We start from the raw sequence: 16,365 nt of genomic DNA, 5'->3' as shown, positions 1-16,365 counted from the left end.
ACAATTAAAAGGGTTATTTGAGGAGACTACTATCATCCCTATTAGGAATGTCAAAGAATTATGAAGAGAGATATGTAAGCAAAATAATCTAAACAAAATGAATTAAATGAATGTAAAGGGTGAACAAATGTACCAAGTGCATTAGATGTTGTAGTTAAATTATATGACTTGTAACACCCTCACGAATAAAACTCATAAGAACTTTGCCTATCTCTGGTTCCGAGCAGCTGTATTTGAGGCTGGAACTCATCGTTAAAATGTGGCACGTTCAAATGGAATCAGTGAAAGTGCTTCCGATGTAAAAGTACAGTGATGAAAGTTAACGAGGATCGCTCGGTAAAGATTAGGAGTCAGAAGTCAATTCTGACTGACTTTGGGCCCAAGTTTCTCTTCGAACGGTCTGGAATCGTGTTCTTGTTCCACTAGAATATTAAATGGAAAACAATCTCCATAAAAAACAAACGAAATCGTGTATGACGAAAGGAAGGGAGTATCGATACGGAAAAGGAAAAATTTAAGGAAGAAATATTAAGGAACCTTAATATATAAAGAACGATGGTTGTTTTTAATTTTTCCGAGTTTAAAGATCGTTTCTCTGAGGATTTCTTTTCGGCAGGAGTCGACGCTGGGTTCGAGGGTCTATCGGGAGTCGAGTCGTTGGTTCTCGGGCAAAAACGGACGAATCCTCGGCTACGTGCTGATTTTAAACAAGCCTCATCCGAACGGGCACAATGAGAAATTCCCACGAAGCCGTTGCTACCACCGTTTTCGAGGTCGGCGACCTCTTTGGATACGTTTCAAGTGCACCGTACCAATGAAACCTAGGCTAATTCCTCCAACACGGAGTTCCACGAGTCCACGGCCTAAATTTAACCTTCCGCGTTTAGGTATTGCATCTGCGATTCTATTTTCCGCTTTCGTCGTCTTCCCGCGAAATCCTCTGATGTAAAACCATCGGCGTCGCGTTAAACTGACGCAACATCTACGAAGGACGAGGAACGCATTGAACTTCTCTGGGAACCACAATGTCTCCGTAGAAACGCACCATTAATCTAACGATAAGCTATTTTAAACTTTCTTAAATTGGAGTTACTGTATTAGAAGTAAACCAAACTCAAGTTAATTATCTATGGCCTTAAGAGGCGAAAAATATACATGTACCTAATTCAATTCTTTCTAAATCAGATATTCCTCTAAATCAAATTTTTAAATAGAATCACGTTGTTCGAGACACGTGTTAACATCGTGTAAAAGGAAAAGTCTGAACTTGCATTCGTTTCCATGAAATACCTTCCCAATGGAGCATTCTACCATTTGACTCGCGGTCACCTTAAACGTTGACGATCAAGGATCAGTGACACGAATACCTATACCTTAAATAGATGAGAGTATCGGTATGTCCTCGGGCGCTCACAAACGATTTGTCACCCCCCCAAAGTGTGAGTAGCACCAGCGGAGGCTACCGCCATTCAAGCAGATCTCGTTGATCTCGGCCAAGCAGGAAGAGTCCCTTGCCCTTTGATTTGGTGCGAGGCTCCATTCATGATTACAAGACGGGGTGCGCGCGACGACACAGGGCCCGACAAAACCGTCTGAGCCTATTCAACGCCCCGTCAAATAGTTTCGCTCGAGGAGATGAATGGAGATAAGGATCGGCGGAGCGGCTCTGCCCTCGCGACACAATGATATTTGGTAAATCCTCTCACGTCTTTACCACCTGAACCAGGAAGCTGGTTGATTTTTTTCAAACCCTTTCCTTCTTTAATTATTGTTATTTTTACCGATAACTCTTATCGTTTCTCGCTATTCCGAAAGAAGAGTGCTCTTTTCCTAAACAGTAGACGTAGAAATTAATTCTGTGCCTAATCGAATCAGTTCTTTGCTCGACCCTGCACTAGTCAAATTTGTGAAAATAAAGTCGTCTCGAGCGCAAAGTAACGGCAAGAATTGCGCGTGTGAGAACAGTACCAATTGCGGCGAAAGCGTTTGTGGTCGAGGGTTAAATTAGTAGTATCACTTGCGGTCGAGCAGACCGATGGCAAATTGTACGGAGTAGTTCCGTTAGCAGTAGTAGATTTACTACTGCTTGTTGGCAAAGTGTAAATACTAACTAACTAACGATGTTTCGAAGATTGCAAATGAAACTTTTCTTTTTACAGCGAAGTCTATGGCTTGAAATGGTGTAAAATGTTTGCCAAAAGTATGTCTGAGATTCCACGTTCTCTGAATAATAGTCTTTGAGATATGACGTACTATATTCGACGGGAAACTTGTTCTTTTGCAACTCGTTCAATTATCGTGGAACTGCGAGACTCACTTTTCCGTCGATTTTTCTTTGTTCCAGGAGTAACAAGTACCTGCAAAAATCGTCCATCAGCCGTGTATGCGCTGTCGGAGGCTTTTTCATTAGCATTCCTGTCTTTTTGACTGGTAAAAACGACTAAATTTTCTTTCGAATGTATTTCATAGCAAGTAATATACTTTTATTCCCAATATAAGAAGGTAATATAAATTTTATATTTTCACGATACTTTCAGGCATGATATTATACACGTTCATCCAGTTTCATTCGACCCCGGCTATCGTCACGTCGGTTTTTATAGGATTGGGCATCGTATTTTGTGGATGCGCCATGGTCCATAACGTCTTCGTGTGGCAGAGGGTAAGAACCTGTTAGACTATTAATATAATTAATAATAATATAATTAACACTTCATGACTGGTGGCAAAGTATTGCTTACCATGCAAAACGTCGATTAGTAGGATACCAGTCGGTAAAGTGTTAATGGTCAGCGCCATCCACGGCAGAACGCTCAAGTTTGTAGGGAAATAGTTCTTATCCTTGACATTAGATAGCGTCACTCAAATTCTATTTACCAACACTGCAAATTTCTATTATTATTCGCAATCTGTATTTACCATGTCATTATAAATCTTACTATTTCGTTATACTCTTTTTTTTCTGAAATATCGCAGTTCACGATATAATACACATGATACTAATAATATACATTCATAATAGAATTACATAATTTTTCTGAAGGGAGTATGGGACTTATTTGGGACTTATTAGTGTATCTTGCTCGTTTTTCAGGAGAAGACGAACGCCGTGAAGGCGTTGGCGCGCGAACAGTGCGAGGCTGCGGTACAATTACAGAGACAGCAGCAGCTCCAACAACACCAGACTGGCCAACCCCATCTGCAACATCAACAACAGCAGCATCGTGGTCCATTGACGCACTACGCCGGCTGTGCGACGAAGGTCGGTCCTCTGGTTGGCCAGCCAACAGCTAACCATCCGACACATGGTCGAGCAGCGCAGTATCAGCATTATCATCACCATCATCATCATCGACACGTATCGATGTCACCACCCCTGTTGCTCTCATCGCCAGCTCCAATGGCAGCGACGCACAACCACGTGAACGCTACCAGTCACAGGAACATCGTTACGCCGCCTGACACTCCTGGGGACAGATCGCCACCGAGTCCAGGGAACAAGCTGAACAGGTCTCAGCATCTACCACGAGAAGCCAGTGGTAGTGTAAGTCCTGGGCTCCCAGCAGCCACTCTGGACCTCAGCAGTGCTGCGACCACCAACAGTCCACATGAGCTGTCCACTTTGGTCTAGGCCTTAATCAGACCTCGCGACCTTGTACAGTAGTGCTTGAATCCTGAGATAAATCCACTGTCAACCCTGAGTAATAGATAATCTACGATTCTGAGCTTTTTCATTTAATCGGGCACTATTGTATTTTGGTCAACCTCCTTATTTAAGCGGAAGTCAGACCTTGGCAGTATTGCTGCAACCAATGATCCTCGAACGTTGTCCATGTTTATGTATGAATCAAGAGTTAAAATATTGTAAGAATCTGTTATGAGATGATATTGTTAACGAATTATCGAGGTTTCAGGAATGAAACTGAGTCTAAACGCGTCCTTATTCGTAAACGTATATTTGCAAAATTTTTACATGTTTCGTTTTATTCGACAAAGCAGCAATGATGATTTCTCAAGTTTATATCAGACGTGAAATAAAGTAAAACCTGCGTTTCAATGTGTCCCCAACTTTAAGAATTATTGTAAAATTACATTTATAGGTGAGTTTGGTGACTTGATTTAGCATGGCAACAGGTGTGGAAGATTGAAAAATGACCGTTTCCAAAGAATGAATTAAAGTAATTAAGCATTCGCAAGAAACGTAATAAATGTTTTACGTACGATGAGCTTAAATTATAAAATTGTGTAAGAGATCATTTTTGACTAAACTGAATATTCACATTTGTTATGAAGAAAAAGTGTTAAATATGTTGAAGTTGTTCGTTGACTATCGTGGACTAGAAATGATACGATTAATTCTTCGATAATAGGAGGATGTCTGCACATCCATAAATAACGACTAATTTATACCCGCATGGATCTTGCCATTTCTTTATTATTATTATTAATCATGCGAAACCTCTAGTCCTAGGTTACTTTCGTCTCCACGAAAGAATAAGATTTTCCGATTTTGACTATCGCGCGATCATGCGATTACAAGTTCTTCGTAGCGTATGTGTAAGAAGTTTATATTATTAATATAGAGTGTAAATCGTTTTGGTTCTACTATTTAATCGTTTATACTTATGTGTTTGTTCCTTTCTATGCAAGCTATAGCTTAATCGCTTCCAATAATTAAAGGTATTAATTTGGAGACCGATATAAGTTTAGGCTTAAACACTTAGGATTATTCGAACGGTAGTAAAAATACATTTTTCCGTATGTGCCCACGTAAAATACAACCAATTTTTTATAGTTTACAAGATATTCATCGTTTTTAACAATTGTCAAAACTATAGACGAGGACAAATTTTGTATGATAGGCTGATAAAAAGTGTCGAAAGTACTTTAACTATAATCGCTTGATTGTCATTAAATCACCCGACTCGTTCAACGAAATGTTTAAAACGTAAACTAATGATTTTTTACGTAATAAAAATTCGACAATATCGTATTAGTTTTTTTTACGAACTATTGCTAAGTTGATGATTATAGAGGTCGGATCGATGTATATGTACATAGTATATAAAAAGGTATAGAATATACAGATATATCACGTACGTTCTGAATTATATTTGAATTGGGCAGGGTAAGCGAATGAAAATATGTACATTTCATTACAACGTAATGTATACTTTATACCGGATCTGTAAGTAGTGTAGCAATAGAACATTTTACACGTAAACACGCGACAATACATGAGTTAAATTATTTGTTGGGTCCATGTATAACATGCATAGTACAAAAGTGTTTTAGCTTTATGTACTGGTACTTACAAAATACCAATTTTAGTAGATGTATTCAGTATGTATCTAGTTAAGAAAAAAATAAATTATTCTGAACACGTAATGGAGATTCAAGTTCAAACAAATATTTCATAGATTTTGGAAAACAGAATCCCCATTAAAAGAGTAAGTATCGCATTCTTTGGTTACAAATTTTGTGCGATGAAAAGAGATTAAAATTTCAATTAAATGATGTTAACAGAATATGTAAACAGTTTTAATAAACAAGAATTTACCTTTAATTTTTCCATTTAACAAATCATTCAATTGTGGCACTGTTATTAATCGTTATTCTAAATGATCTTTTACAAGCTTGTTTTAAGAGTAACTTTATTTACAACGTTGAAAATTTAAAATGTAAATAACTATATAAAAATTTTATCGCATAAGTATGTTAAAGAACATATTATAATAAATAAGATACACATGTTATGTGTACGACAAACGTATTACTTACATTTTGATTTTAATTTCTAAGATAATAATATCAATATTAAAACAAAGATTCTAGTCTCTTTGTATTTATGCTAGTTTTATACAATGGCAATATACAAGTAATCTCTAACTAATAACTTTGCAAATTTGTTACTATTATATACAAAATATTGCAGATATACTAAAGTGCGTACATCAGCCTTATGTTAAAAAATAAATTTTTTTATTTTATTTTTAATCCTAAAATTTCAGTGACTATCGTCAGAATCATTGTATAAGTTTTTAGAGAGTTGAGACAGAGTCTTGCTACGCTCTCGCGTCGTTAAGTGTCGATGGCACTCTTACTTCAATTCCATCTAGTTCTTTAGTCATTATTATCTGGCATCCTAAACGCGATCTGAAATTAATTTTATGATAATAACATCTACTTTAATTAATATATTGGAACATTATGTAAAACTTGAAATTTTTTAGTAATCTTAAATACCAAAATTATTGTTAAATACATTTTTCTTGAAAAGATGTTTTTGTCTATAAGCCTCCTTTCTTGAGAGTAGAAGAATAGAATTTCAACAAATGTAGCCTTGTGAATAGAAAACTATTAAAATTTATTCACCTTATCAATCTTACTTTCATGAGATCTGACCAAGGAAAAATTTAGATTCTGCATGGAAGCACATAGTTGGAAATTGATTTGCTATTTTTGACTTACGTGTCTGTTAATTCATATGCTAGGTCCAGCATATCTAACTCTTCATCTGTTGGTTTGTCAGGCAGCTTATCGTATACTTCTTTCGAAAGTATTAAATGACAGGTACTACAGGTCAATGTACCTTCACATGCACCTACATAAATTGCACAATATAAAAAAGCTGTGTATCTTGATGACAAAAAAATTGTTAAAACTATATGAACTTACCAAACCCATCTAAATCTATCTCGTTATTTACTACAATGTCTAAAATAGAATCTCCAACTTTTCCTTTCGCTTTAATTCTCTCTCCGCTTGCTTTAACAAATGTTATGTTCACTCTGAAAATAAAAATATATTAAGGAAGTCCAAACTGTGTTTACTTTTTTCAGAAGTAGATATATTTCCTCCACTACACAAATTCTAATTTTTATTGAAAGTGTAACAGAAAAAAGTAGTTTATCTTTGGCCATTTCTGACAATGAGTATGAATGCACAAAACAAAAGATAAATGGTATTACTTACTCCTGCTTTTCTGAGAGTGGTTGCGTAGTCGAGGTTCTTGTTGTTGTCAGGAAAGGAGGCAATGCGGTATCGCTCTTATATTTTGAATAATTCGAAGCAATGCTGAGAATCGATCTCGATAACTTTTGAAATTTGTTTACTAACGCCATTCCACTGTCAAAAGGAGAAGTGTGTCAAAATACCATAAACGCTAGATAAACGTAACCAAAAACCGTGAAATAATCACGAAAAGTATTGGTCAATCGAATAGGATTTCGTACAGAACTTTCACAACATTCTTCTAATACGACACTGTTGCGCTTCCCTCAACGGTGGATTATGAAATACTTCCTAACACGTGTGACGTGTACCGAGCACGTGCCAAAGGCACATGATTTTATGTTTGCTGTTAGAGGGCTACGTACAACATCAAAGATTTCAAAAAGAGCAAAGTATTTTTGTAGTGTTATAAAGCAAAGGATCGTATTAATTAATCATTTAAGAAAAATAAGGAACAATTTAATAAATGTATTTGTAGCGCCATCTTGTAGAAACTGTGGGAACTATTTTCACGACAAACTTGGGGGTTTTCCCACCGATGGCGCTAGTCATCATTTTTTATTAGTTCCATGTAGACCGTTAGATGGCGGTCTATAAACAAAAACTTTTGTTTACTAGTAGATTATTAATACAAAAATTTGTATGATGCTATTTAATGAATTATATTTTAAGGAGCAACCCTTCTGGCTTATGCTATTCTGTATGGAATTTATAACATTTTCTATATTTATGTCTAGTAACTCGTAAAAATTTTCACGTATGTTTTTGCCCTTCTAGTTGTCATCGATTTTGTTGTAACCACTGTTTATAGTTGTCACCAGTTGTCACTCTTGAAGAGATGTAACACAATCATTTTTTGAAAATAAATTTAATATTCGGATGAAATTCTTTCGATAAAATGGCAGAAGATAATGTACTTTTTGTCCGCGGAAACCGAAATGTATGGTACTTGTTTTTAATACTGGATAGAGGTTATAGTTTCTTTGAAACTCGTGTAAAATTAACGTTGGAGTTATTGTTTACATATATGATACGAAAAGCATTGCAATTATTTATAAAAATAAATGCTTCCTTGAAAAGTAGAATAAGTTTGAATGCATTGCACAATACCTGTTTGTCTTTCTAAGGTTACGAGTACAGATAATGAAGATATTTGGGACGACAGTGCGTTAATAAAAGCATACGACAAAGCAGTGAATTTGGCGAAGGACGAAGTTGCAAAGCAAATGGGCATGGAAATTCAAAATTCTCAATCCAAACAAAAGTCACAGAATTTTAAACAATCTAGAGATACAAATAAACCATACAAGGTTACGATTTTATAATACCAGAAGAACTTAAAACTATTCTGATTACTTTACCAGTTTTAATAGTAATTTGCACGTGTATTTTGTATGCATAGAAGTGGATTGTTGGGGCACCCTGTCGTGCAGTATATTTTGAGGATGGAAAACTTTATGAAGCTATAATATCAAAAGTCTTTGAAAATGCTGGGACTTGTATCGTGAAATTTATAGGTAATGTTTCAAAAGTGATTAATTTTAACGAAATTGGCATAAAGAATTTAGTGGCAAAATTACCAAACAAACCTTTACCGAAACAATCTAAATTATTTCTACTTTCAGGATATGGTAATACAGAAAAGGTAGAATTAAACTCTCTTTTAGAGTCTAAAGGTTTGCAAAGTCAGATAGCTCAGCAAAAAGATGCTTTGAGGGAAGAAGAATTTAATGGAGAAAACACAGAAACAGATGAGACAAATTTTTCTGCACATGCAAACTCAAAGAAATGTAATAGAGAAAAGATGGATTATGAATCAGAAGAAATAAAACTAAATAAGCATTATACCATGCCTGAAACATCTTTTAATTCAATAACAGATATGATGCCACCTGCCCCTCCCTTACCACCTCAATTGATGGCTAAGTAAGCACAAAATTGATGTGATAAGAAATTCCAAGTAGATAATTACATGTAATTTTAATAAAAAAAATTTGTCAGGCTTCCAGATAATGATGCAGATGCACTTTCGAGTATGTTAATGTCATGGTACATCAGTGGTTTTCACACAGGCTATTATCATGGTTTGAAACAAGCAAGAAGTAATCAGGAGAAAAGGAAAACTTCTTAATTGTATAAACGTTTTTTACTCAAATATAATTTTTTATAAAAAATTACATTATTAGAATTAGAAACGATCGTTGTGTTCATTTATTTGTTAATTGTAAGTCCTTGAATAAATTTGAACAATTTTCAAAAAATATTTTCGTTTATTTGTTTTTACTTAATTCTTATATGATAAGCGGAATTATGATTGCATTTATTGGTTGCAGATTTTCGCCAATTAATGTATAGAGAGATTAAATCGTTATTAACTGTCGGTTTAACGTATTTTAAAGCTTCAATCAAATAATCGCAGTTTAATATTTGGTAGTTCACATCCAACACAGTTATTTCTTTCTTTTCAAGACGTTCCCAAGTCGGAATTGATTGCCATATCCACGCTTGTTTGCAGAGCATTTTTATATCAGCACCAGAATAACCTTTGGTCAGATTAACTATTTCTTGCATATCTGTCTTGCTAGAAACATAATACCGGAACATATTTAATCGAGTGTCCATATCAGGTAACGATACGTAAATGACTTTTTCCAGGCGTCTCAATAAAGCAGCATCTATGTTCCTGGTAATATAAAATTGTGACAGTAAGTGGTGCTTTCAAGATGATTATAGGTAAATAAATATAGACGTAAACTCGAGGATCAGAATATAAAATATTTTCTGGTTAAGGTCACGAATCGGTTATTTTTATTATATATTTTTAATTAAAGTTATTAGATACAGACTTTAGCGCCAGTGGCGCGTAGATAGTAAAAGGTGGGAAATAAGACTAGTACCAGTGGCGTCATCGCCGGGAAAACGTCCAAGTTTGTAATGAAAATAGTTCATTCTGGTGTTTTTAGATGCCACTACTAACTAAATTGTCGATAATTATTCCTGCATTAAATAACTATTTATAACAATGATAAATTTGATATTAAAATAATATATTGTAGAGCTATAAAGCAAAGAATCGTATTAATTAATCATTTAAGAAAAATAAAGATTAATTTAATAGAATGTATTTGTGGTGCCATCTTATAGAAACTGTGGGAACTGTTTTCACGACAAACTTGAGCGTTTTCCCACCGATGCCGCCACTAGTAATGAAATAGAGGTGTATACATATATGTATACACACACATATATATATATATATATATACAGGATGTCCCAAAAGTCGGGGAGGAGCCGGAAATGGGGGGTAGCTGACACGATTCTGAACAACAATTTCCTTTGCAAAAATGTCGGATGGGGCTTCGTTAAAGAGATATTAAGCGAAAACCCTGACCAATTAGAGCGTGCGTAGACCGTTGGAGCGGCCGCGGTAGCGAAGGTTACGCGCTGACGGCCGCGCTTGTACGCGAACAAGTGACTCGACGTGCATCGAAGGACATTGACGATGCCGCCTAGCGCGTAACCTTCGCTACCGCGGCCGCTCCAACGGTCTACGCGCGCTCTGATTGGTCGGGGTTTTCGCTTAATATCTCCTTAACGAAGCCCCATCCGACATTTTTGCAAAGGAAATTGTTGTTCAGAATCGTCTCAGCTACCCCCCATTTCCGGCTCCTCCCCGACTTTTGGAACACCCTGTATATGGTCTAAACCTGCTCATTGAGCGGTTTAGTGAGCGGTGCTGTATGCAACAATTGATAATAAGTTTTAATCTTTTTTATGTAATCAATTATTATATAACAAAGTTTTATGTTATATTCCCGATTTATTTTTCTGGCTAAATTAGTTGGCAGATTAAAATGTTTTAAAATACTTTTAAATACTCTAAATACTTTTACTCACCAAGGAACATTAGTAGCAGCCATTAGCACGATATTTGAATTTTCAATGGACATTACTCCATCGAGTCTCGCGAGAAGTTCAGCTCTAAATCTTCTTGCTGGTTCAGATAATGAGTTATCCGTCGTTGATGCTATCCAGTCTATTTCATCGATGAAAATAATCGTTGGAGATTGTTTGTAGGCAAGGTCAAAAAGAACCTGTTAAATTCTAACGCTATGCATTGGTCGACAAGTGATATAACTTGTAGTTATTGAAATAATTATTTATGAAGTCAAAGGCAAATGTCCTGGATTACAAACGAGCAACATTTTGCTTAGCAGAAATATTTAAGAACTACATTTCATTGCAGAGCTAGCTAATATTACAATAAATATATCAACACGCAGTAGAATAATAGAAGTGAACTCACTCGAATGTATTTTTCTGAATCGCCTCGCCATTTACTAACCAACGAGCTAGCTGTTATGTTGAAGAAAGTGCAATTGCACTCTGTCGCCACCGCCTTCGCCAACATAGTTTTACCTATTTACAAGTTTCCTATAGGTTTTTCATTTATCATCTTAGTAATAATGACAAACTGACCACAGTTTACCTGTTCCAGGCGGTCCATAGAGTAGAACACCGTTCCAAGGGGTAAATTTACCTTTGAAGAAAACAGGATATTTCAAAGGATACACGACAGCTTCTTGTATGGCAGCTTTACAATTCTCGAGACCTTTCACGTCGTCCCAATGAACATTCAAATCTGTCATCACGATTTCCTGTATAAAAACAATTCAAAGTTCAATTTCGAAATTAACTCTGTACGAGTACGATAAGCATGTTCGCGTATCCACCTTAATCCTAATTCTGTCCTTGATTGAGTTACTTTAGACTTACTTTGGATATCATTTCGGCTATCTTAGACATTTCTGAATCTGCTGGATAGAGATCATCGATGGATTTGGATATCTTAGAGTACGAAGATCGCTCGAAAGACTCCATCAATGGAGCCTGATCGCCACACTCGTTGAAAAGTGACTTCACACTCACCACTAAATTGATATCGTCGGTAGATGAATTCACCTGTTGGCTGATCTTTTCACACTCGGTTTTTTTCACGTTCTTTTCTTTCGATTTACTCTTTTTTTTAGCGTGTCTGACGTTTTCCCTGCGGAGTACAAATAATTTGCCATTACGTTCTTCTACGTAATATACAACGTTCGATTTTTTACCGTATCGTACATAGATTAAATGAATATTTGCTTACGATGTATTTGCGTTACCGAGCGATTCGCTTTTTTTACACAGAATGGGGTATTTGTTGAATTGCAGGTGGTAATAACTTTCGTACTGCATTAGGATCATTTCCAGATCTATATTGTCACAGACACGAGTGTCCATGGATAGGCGGGCTTCTTGTTCAAGCGTCTCTGCAGACTTTACGAATCTGCGTCGAGTTTATATTTTGTTTAAGTTTAGTACTTCCCGTTAGAGAAAGTAAATTTGTATTTTATATTATGGTAAATTGTAGTTTTGTGTCGAGCTGAAATCGGTAATATTATAATGTTGTAATATAAGTATACTCACCCCTCGTTATTCAAATAGTCCTTTATAAGGTAAATAATGTTTCGACGACGTTCTTGAACACGTTTCCGGTCCTGGTTCACAATTAGATTATTAAATTTTTTACACAATTTCCGAACGATTTCTTCTCCGAATGCTATCTTTGTACGTATTGCAGGTGTTCCGCGATAGTTTTTCTTACCTTTTCCCGTAGATTGTGAACAACGCATTCCGAGCTTCCGTTCAACGTCAGGTTATTCATGATGCTCAAAGAAGTTCAGTATGTTCTGTAGTTTAACAATTCTGCGAAACGTCGTTAATCAGTCTCTAACAGTCTCTAAGTCGTCTAGAGTATGGAGAAAGATTTTCATACGACTCGATGCACGAAGGCTTGTTGGAAACAAACACGAACGATTCGTTGCTTGGCGACGTCGATCCCCGTCTAGTGTGCATCGTGGAAGCGAGGAAAAGACGCGCCATTAAACTTGCCACTGTAGGCATGTTTTCAAAATAAACGTTTTTAGTTAATTGAATATCAAATTGCCTCCCGTTATATGATTTTAATATTCTATTATAATTTTCTGTTTTAGTTAGTTTACATTTGCAAACGTTAAATCGTTAAACGCTTTATTTTCCATGTTAAGCACTGATTGTCAGCGTTGTCGAAGAGGTCCTTATTCAAACAGAGGAAGGAAAAAGGAGCAAGAGCGAGGAAGATGTTCGTCACACGTCCATTATGTATGCAGAATACGAATAAGGCGAATCGGGTTGGAATAACAGTTTCGGAAGGATTTTGGCTGCATTGGAAATGAATGCGGAAAAACGGTGTGAAAGATCGCGGAAAAGGAGTCGAAGAGCGGCGTTCAGGCGTGTTGATTGACTTTGAATGTGACCATTCTAGCGGCTCGTTTCGCGTCGATTGTTCCTATAATTGAACAATAATATCGGCGACAATCACAGATGGCAAAACTCCAATTTGCCCGGTTGAGACAATTTCGCAGTGATCAGTCTACGTTTTCTCGCATCGATCGAATTTTATTTGAGTAAATGCATGGCGAATAAAAGCTCTATGCAGCTCTATGCACACTTTTAGTACCTAAATATCAAAGCTTCTTAGTGTTAAGTATTTAGATCACGATACTCCCTAACGTTGAATTATCAGAGTTTCATCTAGAATCTGCTGAAGAAGGCTTTAAAATCATATTGCAGCAGCAGCAGTTCTATCAGAGGTTTCCATTTCCTTGTGTTCCATCTGTCTATACCGTTCCCTTCGAGATTATTATCAAAGGAAACGGGAACGCTTCTGGTTTCCCCATTGTTCACGGTCAGCAGACTTTTCCCAAATGTTTTATCATCGTAGTTTCCGTTCCTCTTTGTCCTCGCGTGAGACTTAACGCATTCCTTCTGTTCCACGCTCGCTCTGTTCTTCGCGGATTCGTCGTCCTTGGATATTTTAAACTGTTCGTCGCTGCAACTAGCCTCCGGATACTCTTCTCCGTGGGACGTTACGAGAGTCTTCGGTTCCCTCGGGCTTTTCTGGACACCTGGAAACGATATTACGGAAGACGAACGCGAAGATAGATGATCTCCATACGAGAACCTCGGTCAAAGACGACGTAAGAAACAATGGTCCCATCAGAGTTCCTGTTCCGCTCTCGATGGCGCCCCAAAAAGGTGAAATAAAATGGTATTCATTATTTGAGATATTGTTCGTGGTATTTAATGAAAATACAGTCAGTCCCATAAGTACCATGTTCGTTAGTAAACCCTCACGATGGATTCCTTAAACTGCGTTTAAGCCGATAAGTGGCAAGATGAACGTTTTATTATGAAATTCGAAAGGCTCCTCGAATCGTCGAGCCTCGGCGACGAAAACAAATATCTCGTCGTGACGATATTAGAAACCGATAAGAGGAAGATCGCGTTTCAAGAACCATTCGCGGAACCTCTTCATCTCAGAATCTTAAAATTCTGAAACCTTTGCGGTGCCTTTCTGGCGGATTGGCTAGCTTCCATCTAACCTTGACATTCTGCGGTATTTGTCATCTGTGTATCCAAGACAGTAGCTGTAGCAATTTTCACAATTTACTGTAGCTCGCGAGCATTACTTTGTCCAGTCACAGAACATTATCGAACGTTGTTTTTCCGTCGTGATTTACAATCATTGTAGTTCTTTTTTTCAGAATCTCTTGGATGAAAGTTCTCTTGGCTTCCAAGGTAGAATAAATTTAAACAGAATGTTGGAAGTGAACATGTAGGTATATAAACGCGAGAAATTCGTAGACACGTATTTTTTATCAATCGCGAAGGGTTTATCAGCAGGAAAGCGCAACTTGAACAATTTATATATTCCATCAACTGTTCTTGCAGTTTCTATTTCTAAACGATGGATCGAGTATGATTTGATATCGAATTTCGATACGTTTCTGGCAAACGACGCTAATATTTCATACGATCCGTATACCTAAACTAATACTCAATTATTACCTGGGCGGATATTGAATTATTACTGTCGCCGCCAATTAGCCGCAACCGATTGAAACCGATTACGCTATATCCGTCCACGTTTCCGAATATCACGTTGTCAATTGTCATTGAACCTATTATTGTTTGCCTTTCTTTAAATACCTACCGATACGCCAAAGTCACAAAGTGACCTGAGATTAAGTTCACCGTGGGTAGAGAAGTTTCGCTCCTATTTCGGGTGGAACTGGCTGAATTATTCATATTTCGTTGAAAAATAGACGAGCAACGGTGCCGTATAAAAATTACGCATTGCCGCAAAAACATCCGCAGCAAGATCCGTCGTAAATTGTAAATTTTTAATTCGTCCGACTACTCGCGATAGTAATTCCAGTTAATTAAATAAACCGCGAGCGTTTGTTCTGTAGGAGCAGGTTAGAAACGTGAAATCGTGCAAGTTGGAGTCTTCGCGAGGCAGCTTTACGTGTTACGCGGGTCGAATGTAATGTTACGAAACAATGGAGAATAATAGAGATCTTAAATAGCTAGCAGTGATAAACGAGTTGAAAACATATACATGTACTTTGAGAAATAATAACAAAATTCTTCTTTGTGTTCTACTGTATAACATTCGTTAATTGTTAAATTAATAATACAACTGTATTATGTGCAACGATGCTTTGTACTTTTCTACCGAAAAATTGAGCTTCTACTTTTATTTAGAAGCCTTTCGATGAACGGAACTCAATTCGAAATCCATTAATAGCAATCAACGGTGAAATTTTTCAAACTTCCATCGACTTTGACCCGTTTCCCAAAAGCGCTTACGTCAATTTTAGATATAATAGGAGCTGAGTTTAAAATAAATGTAATCGAGGAAACCGAAGCGAGAACAGTGCGACTCCATTTCCCAATCAGTTTTGATTTATATTCCTTCGAGCCGTAGTTTGACAAAATTGCTTCCCTTCGCTCGCAGACCGTCCAAGAACGGAATCGTCGAAGGTAATTCAACATCGGTATCGAACTTTTTTTTTGTGTCGTCATAAAACGTACGTAGCAATCGAAGCGGCAGAAAATTTCACCTGTAAAGAGTTCGATCGCAATTAAAAACTTTAACGCTCGTAACGCATTTATTGTTCGTATTTTCTTCCTTAGCAAGGAATTAAATTATATTGCCACGGTGTCCTACGTGACTTCTTCGTTTTATTGTTTTTCGTGCCATTGAAAGAACGAAGCAAATTGCATGGCGAATTGTTCTATTTCCTGTCTCAATTCGTTTACTTCGAAGTGAATGATTATTATTTGCTAATTGGAATCTGCACTTATTTATTTACTTTTTACTTTCTTAACTAGATGTTTAATTTTCTAGGCGTTCACTTCGTTTTTATTTTAGGTTTTTTCTTTTATAAATTACGCTTAGGAACGATAAAACAATATATCTTCCTT

General features: G+C 36.7%; 4 protein-coding genes across 6 annotated transcripts in view; 2 read left to right on the top strand and 2 right to left on the bottom strand.

Moving 5' to 3' along the window:
• The window catches only part of LOC128885266 (uncharacterized), a 28,204-nt gene extending 23,586 nt beyond the window's left edge, over nt 1-4,618 (top strand). Inside the window, exons 3-5 of the mRNA XM_054139229.1 lie at nt 2,345-2,430; nt 2,538-2,662; nt 3,095-4,618. Coding sequence (XP_053995204.1) covers nt 2,345-2,430; nt 2,538-2,662; nt 3,095-3,631 — 748 coding nt within the window. The 3' untranslated portion in view covers nt 3,632-4,618. The remainder of the gene's footprint in view (nt 1-2,344; nt 2,431-2,537; nt 2,663-3,094) is intronic.
• A 1,018-nt stretch (nt 4,619-5,636) lies between these two features.
• LOC128885284 (adrenodoxin-like protein 2, mitochondrial) lies at nt 5,637-7,448 on the bottom strand. Of its 2 annotated transcripts, XM_054139264.1 has the most exons (5): nt 7,236-7,448; nt 6,976-7,128; nt 6,679-6,791; nt 6,472-6,604; nt 5,637-6,156 (listed from the first exon to the last, which is right to left on the bottom strand). In XM_054139264.1, exons 2-5 carry the CDS (start codon nt 7,122-7,124, stop codon nt 6,066-6,068), a joined length of 486 nt encoding a protein of 161 aa, XP_053995239.1. In that variant the 5' UTR covers nt 7,125-7,128; nt 7,236-7,448; the 3' UTR covers nt 5,637-6,065. The 2 variants fall into 2 exon arrangements, with proteins under 2 accessions (XP_053995239.1, XP_053995238.1); XM_054139263.1 differs by having other exon boundaries at nt 6,976-7,447.
• Nucleotides 7,449-7,797: 349 nt separating this feature from the next.
• On the top strand, nt 7,798-9,286 carry LOC128885278 (survival motor neuron protein). Of its 2 annotated transcripts, none has more exons than XM_054139253.1 (5): nt 7,798-7,954; nt 8,142-8,324; nt 8,417-8,531; nt 8,640-8,940; nt 9,016-9,286. In XM_054139253.1, the coding sequence occupies exons 1-5, from the start codon at nt 7,913-7,915 to the stop codon at nt 9,143-9,145; spliced, it is 771 nt and encodes a 256-aa protein (XP_053995228.1). In that variant the 5' UTR covers nt 7,798-7,912; the 3' UTR covers nt 9,146-9,286. The 2 variants fall into 2 exon arrangements, with proteins under 2 accessions (XP_053995228.1, XP_053995229.1); XM_054139254.1 differs by having other exon boundaries at nt 7,820-7,959.
• Nucleotides 9,154-12,881, bottom strand: LOC128885277 (katanin p60 ATPase-containing subunit A-like 2). The gene is made up of 8 exons (XM_054139252.1): nt 12,659-12,881; nt 12,481-12,551; nt 12,161-12,340; nt 11,791-12,061; nt 11,504-11,672; nt 11,321-11,433; nt 10,912-11,108; nt 9,154-9,697 (listed from the first exon to the last, which is right to left on the bottom strand). Exons 1-8 carry the CDS (start codon nt 12,716-12,718, stop codon nt 9,295-9,297), a joined length of 1,464 nt encoding a protein of 487 aa, XP_053995227.1. The 5' UTR covers nt 12,719-12,881; the 3' UTR covers nt 9,154-9,294.
• Nucleotides 12,882-16,365: the final 3,484 nt, after the last annotated feature.

This window comes from Hylaeus anthracinus, unplaced genomic scaffold, assembly GCF_026225885.1.
Source record: "Hylaeus anthracinus isolate JK02 unplaced genomic scaffold, UHH_iyHylAnth1.0_haploid 11981, whole genome shotgun sequence".
Lineage (NCBI taxonomy): Eukaryota > Metazoa > Arthropoda > Insecta > Hymenoptera > Colletidae > Hylaeus > Hylaeus anthracinus.
Note: the sequence above shows the minus strand (reverse complement) of the source record. Positions and strands in the feature narration are given on the sequence as shown.

Excerpts from the sequence above, each read along its gene's own strand:
- LOC128885284 (XM_054139264.1), bottom strand. The coding sequence starts at position 7,124 with ATGGCGTTAGTAAACAAATTTCAAAAGTTATCGAGATCGATTCTCAGC. Across the intron at positions 6,792-6,975 it reads CCACTCTCAGAAAAGCAGGA|AGTGAACATAACATTTGTTA; the intron begins GTAAGTAATACC and ends TTTTATTTTCAG. Across the intron at positions 6,157-6,471 it reads GCATATGAATTAACAGACAC|ATCGCGTTTAGGATGCCAGA; the intron begins GTAAGTCAAAAA and ends AATTAATTTCAG.
- LOC128885277 (XM_054139252.1), bottom strand. The coding sequence starts at position 12,718 with ATGAATAACCTGACGTTGAACGGAAGCTCGGAATGCGTTGTTCACAAT. Across the intron at positions 12,552-12,658 it reads TTCACAATCTACGGGAAAAG|GACCGGAAACGTGTTCAAGA; the intron begins GTAAGAAAAACT and ends ATTGTGAACCAG. Across the intron at positions 9,698-10,911 it reads GCTGCTACTAATGTTCCTTG|GAACATAGATGCTGCTTTAT; the intron begins GTGAGTAAAAGT and ends TTATATTACCAG.
- LOC128885278 (XM_054139253.1), top strand. The coding sequence starts at position 7,913 with ATGGCAGAAGATAATGTACTTTTTGTCCGCGGAAACCGAAAT. Across the intron at positions 8,325-8,416 it reads ATACAAATAAACCATACAAG|AAGTGGATTGTTGGGGCACC; the intron begins GTTACGATTTTA and ends TTGTATGCATAG. Across the intron at positions 8,532-8,639 it reads TTGTATCGTGAAATTTATAG|GATATGGTAATACAGAAAAG; the intron begins GTAATGTTTCAA and ends TTCTACTTTCAG.